This window comes from Haliaeetus leucocephalus, unplaced genomic scaffold (genome assembly GCF_000737465.1).
Source record: "Haliaeetus leucocephalus isolate CR32 unplaced genomic scaffold, Haliaeetus_leucocephalus-4.0 Scaffold636, whole genome shotgun sequence".
Classification (NCBI taxonomy): domain Eukaryota; kingdom Metazoa; phylum Chordata; class Aves; order Accipitriformes; family Accipitridae; genus Haliaeetus; species Haliaeetus leucocephalus.
Genome location: NW_010973072.1, coordinates 6337411 through 6341303, shown reverse-complemented (window position 1 = coordinate 6341303; position 3893 = coordinate 6337411). Strand labels below are relative to the sequence as shown.

The 3893-nt window shown below is 48.4% G+C and overlaps 1 protein-coding gene across 1 annotated transcript in view; it reads right to left on the bottom strand.

The window, feature by feature from the left end:
* LOC104838641 (chromosome unknown open reading frame, human C16orf45) overlaps positions 1 to 205 on the bottom strand; it is a 54089-nt gene extending 53884 nt beyond the window's left edge. The window contains exon 1 of the mRNA XM_010578498.1: positions 54 to 205. Within this exon, the coding sequence (XP_010576800.1) occupies positions 54 to 159 (106 nt within the window). The 5' untranslated portion in view covers positions 160 to 205. The remainder of the gene's footprint in view (positions 1 to 53) is intronic.
* Positions 206 to 3893: the final 3688 nt, after the last annotated feature.

Genomic DNA, 3893 nt, shown 5'->3' with positions numbered 1-3893 from the left:
CCCCCCGCCGCTCGGGGCTGCCTCGGCCAGCCGGACCCGCGCCCCCTGCTCACTTCTTCCCAGCGCCTCCGCCTTCCACTCCGTCTCCTCCACTGCCCCGTAGCGCCTCATCGGTCTGTCGGCCTCCGCGCTGGCCGAGATGGACCTCCTCAGCTCCATGGCCGGGCCGGGCCGGGCGGCGCGGGGCTCCGCAGCTCACTCCATGCCAGCGGGGCTGCGGCCCGACCGCCGCGGAGACGCCGCGGAGCTCACCGCTCCTCTGCGCGGAACGGGAGCCCGCGGGCGGGGGAAAGGGCGCCGCGCACATGCTCAGTGCGGGGCTGGGGCGGGGGGAGGCAGGGAAACAATGCGCGCCGTAACCCCCTGCGGGGGCCTCGCCCGGCACATGCTGCACACGCGCCCCGCCCGCTGGGCCCGGCGCGGGCCGGGCCGGGCCGGGCCGGGCCGGTCCGTTCCCTCCCGCTTGGGTGGGCAGACTGACCTCCACGGCGGCGCTGCCGCGCAGGTCGGAGCCCGTGGCTGGCCCGTTTTGTCTCTGCCCATCCCTGCACCTGCGGCGTGCGCTCCCATCGCATAGCCGAAGCGACTCGGGCGAGCGAGAGTTAGTAAATACGCTCACATCAGGGCACGGGAGGACTGTCCTTCTTGTGGCCGGTGCAGCACGGAGCACAGCTTCTGGCCTGAGCAGCTGGGCAGCAGGGGTAAAATCCGCAGCTACTCGTGGCTTTTGCAGTCTAACACATCTCGGGTTGCTGTGCATGCAGCCTTTGGCTTTCCTGAAGGTCCTGCACTGGATGGAATAACACTCATTCCCGCATCGTGCTGCCAAAAGCCAGAGGACAGCACCCAAACAAGTGACGGGATTTTGTATTTCTCGTAACCGTATGTATTTTTCATGGCTTTGCTGCTTATGCGGCCTGCTGGGATTGGAAGAGAAGGAGATGACTATGCAGAAAGCACAAGTGTGGTGATAATTATTGCTGTTGTTATTAATTTCTTCTTTTATTGTAGGGGAGGTTATATGGATAAAATCCCTGAACAGCATTTTATGGTTGGAGAGTACCTTTCCTAGGGAAATTCCCTTGCACTTTACTGTATGTAGTAGCGTTCCTGACATAAAGACAATGAAGCAGGAGTTAGGCAGGTTGTCACGTGCCCCACAGCAAATCAGGGTTTTAGCACTCCTTGCCCGATTTATGAAGAGTCATGGTGTACTGGTAATGCTGAATGCATACTGGGTGCATGAAAGCTTGTTTGTTTGTCGCCTACTTTTGCTTACAAACTTTGTCTTGCCCTTCAATTATCAACACTTTAGAAGTACTACCTGTATATTCAGTGATGTACTTACTAATTGGACTGACGCACATTGCTGCTATACTCATGAACAGTTTTGTTTGGGAGTGCTTCACATGTTGGAGGAGAGAAAACCTCCACATCAGTTTTAAAATTGTAACACTGAAAATATCTGTTATCATTTCTCTGCTTTTTCTGAGAATTGGAATTAGCTAACAAATTAAAATGAGTTGTACAATGTTTTAGGAGGTCTTCAGGTGATTTTTCTGTGTCAGCTGTGCTCCCCAGGGATATGCCATGATTTGAGCACCAGACATGCTGGAAGAGCTCTTGTTGAGTATGCAATGCTCCATCCTCACTGGTTTTGGCCTTTAGAGATGGAGCCCAAACAGAGCTGTGAGTCAAGCAGAAAAGCTGGTGGCAGCACTCTGCACAGCTGATTTGGGGTGACAGTGCAGCTGCCTGCTGGGGTGGGCTGGACTGACTCACTTGTAGAAGTGAGGAACACAAAGTGTGGGAGGAACATAAGAGCCCATCTGGGATCTGGATGAGAGTTGGACTAAGGGAAACAGGCTGATCAGGGAGAAGGGCCAATTTTTGGTGGATCTGAGGACTATTTAGGTTCAATCCATCCCTTGAAGTTTTTTAGGTAATTATAATCCAAGTACATTGGTTAGGAGATGGAGGAATGATGCTAGAAATGGTTGAATATTTAAAGCTCTGCATTTGTTAGTATGGGAGAAAAACACCCACTGGCTAGAAACTTGGATGCACAGAGTTCACTTATGTTAGGCAAAGAATGTATAAGGTGATTTATTGTATCTAGGAAGTTTTCACCTGCCCATTTTGAAAAAGTCACAAGATCCAGTAAGGGCCCAGTCCTGCAGGCTGTTAAACCTAAGAGCAGGTATGTGGAAGCTGTCCTGCTGAGCTCATTTGCACAAAAGTTTTTGCAAGACTAGGGCCTAAGTATGTACCAATTATTTTGCTAATGTTCTAAGATTAGCATTTTTGCTATCACGACTTTGGAGCATTGTCACTGCTGCATTTGCAAGTGGAATTAAATTTCTTCCCTACTAATGATGCCCTTCTGTGCACCTCAGTAATATATATGCATTCCTTTACTGCTGAAGGTTGGTTTTCTTCTGCTGAAAGAACTGTTAAGGAAGAAAATATAAAAATTCAGGTCTCTTCTCAATGCTCATAAGATAATGCCTGGTAGAAAAACAGATGTGCACTTTGCTCTTGTGGTCATTTCCCCTGATTGCTTTAGTTCCCATTTCTGAACACAGTCCTGCCATCAGGAGCTATAGCTGGTCAGCGGCAGTTGGCAAATCCACTCTCCTATCTATTGCTCTTTGGCCTCCATTAGACATCACTGATGTCCCATGGCAGACACAAGACTATATATAACAATGGGCACACTTTACTCAGCAAAAATCCCTAAATGGCAGTATGGCTTGTAAATCTGCTGGGGGAAAATGGTCTTTGCTTTCATGGAGCTTCTTAGATTCATCTCAGATTTCTCAGCTTGAAGTTCTCAGAGCTCTCTTGCCTTTATGGGCACATCTAGTATATCAAAAGGGTTTTCTAAACTGCTCAGTGGGTCTGGGGCAGCCTACAGTGAAGATAAAAGTCAGGGTCATTGTTCTTTGTCAGACAATATAGTCATTCTAACACAAAAATAACAAAGGGTTAAAATTCTGCCCAGGTTTTTCACTGATTTATCATTATAATAAAAACCTGCAACTCAGCTGATGAAACAAAATGCAATTAAGTGGATTATGCAGTTATTCCATTTTGCAAGCATAAATACCCAGATCCATATCTAGAAGGGACAGAAGGGGCACTGTGCTTATGTAAGTTGACTGCTTGCATAACACAGGTTGTGGGACTCCTATGAATCTATCCTATAATTTTTTTTAAAACACTAAGTCTCGTTTCAGAACATTTCTGTGTTGGAGGAGTTACCATAATTCCTTAATATTTGGTGTCATGGTTAATCTTACTTCCCGTGAAAATGCCTTCTCTTGAATCTTCATCCCTCAGCTCTTAGGGTTCTTTGTAGTTCCAGATCCTTAGAATTTCCCTGGTTATTCCTGGTACCCTGTGCAACCTCTGACCCTGCATCCCACAAACGGTTTCAGCGCTGCGTTAGGAGCCTGGCGGGGTGTCATCCTCCACATGTTCACACTACTGTGCTACAGCCTCTCTGCCACCTCCAGATCTCACTTGCCAGGCATATGCATGGCACAAAAATGTCCTGGCAGAGGTGAAAGGCTGTGATAGAGCATTAAAGGAAAATGCCTGTCTGGTGGCAAACCTGGTAGTCAAACAGATTTTAGAAGGCACAGACTTAGCTTCGTGACGCTTCCTCCCCTGCATGATCCAATGCAGCAGAGTTGCTGTGTGAAGACAGAGGACCACAAGTACGCTGAAGAATCTGCACAACCCCTTAACACAACAGGGTTGTAGTAGGGCACCATTCACATAAAACAATATGCAATAATGGGTTTTACCTGTGCTTGAAATTCAGCCAGTTCATGACTTTTTCAAAGACCCAACTTCATCCTGTGGTATGAGTAGACATGAGAGTGTCG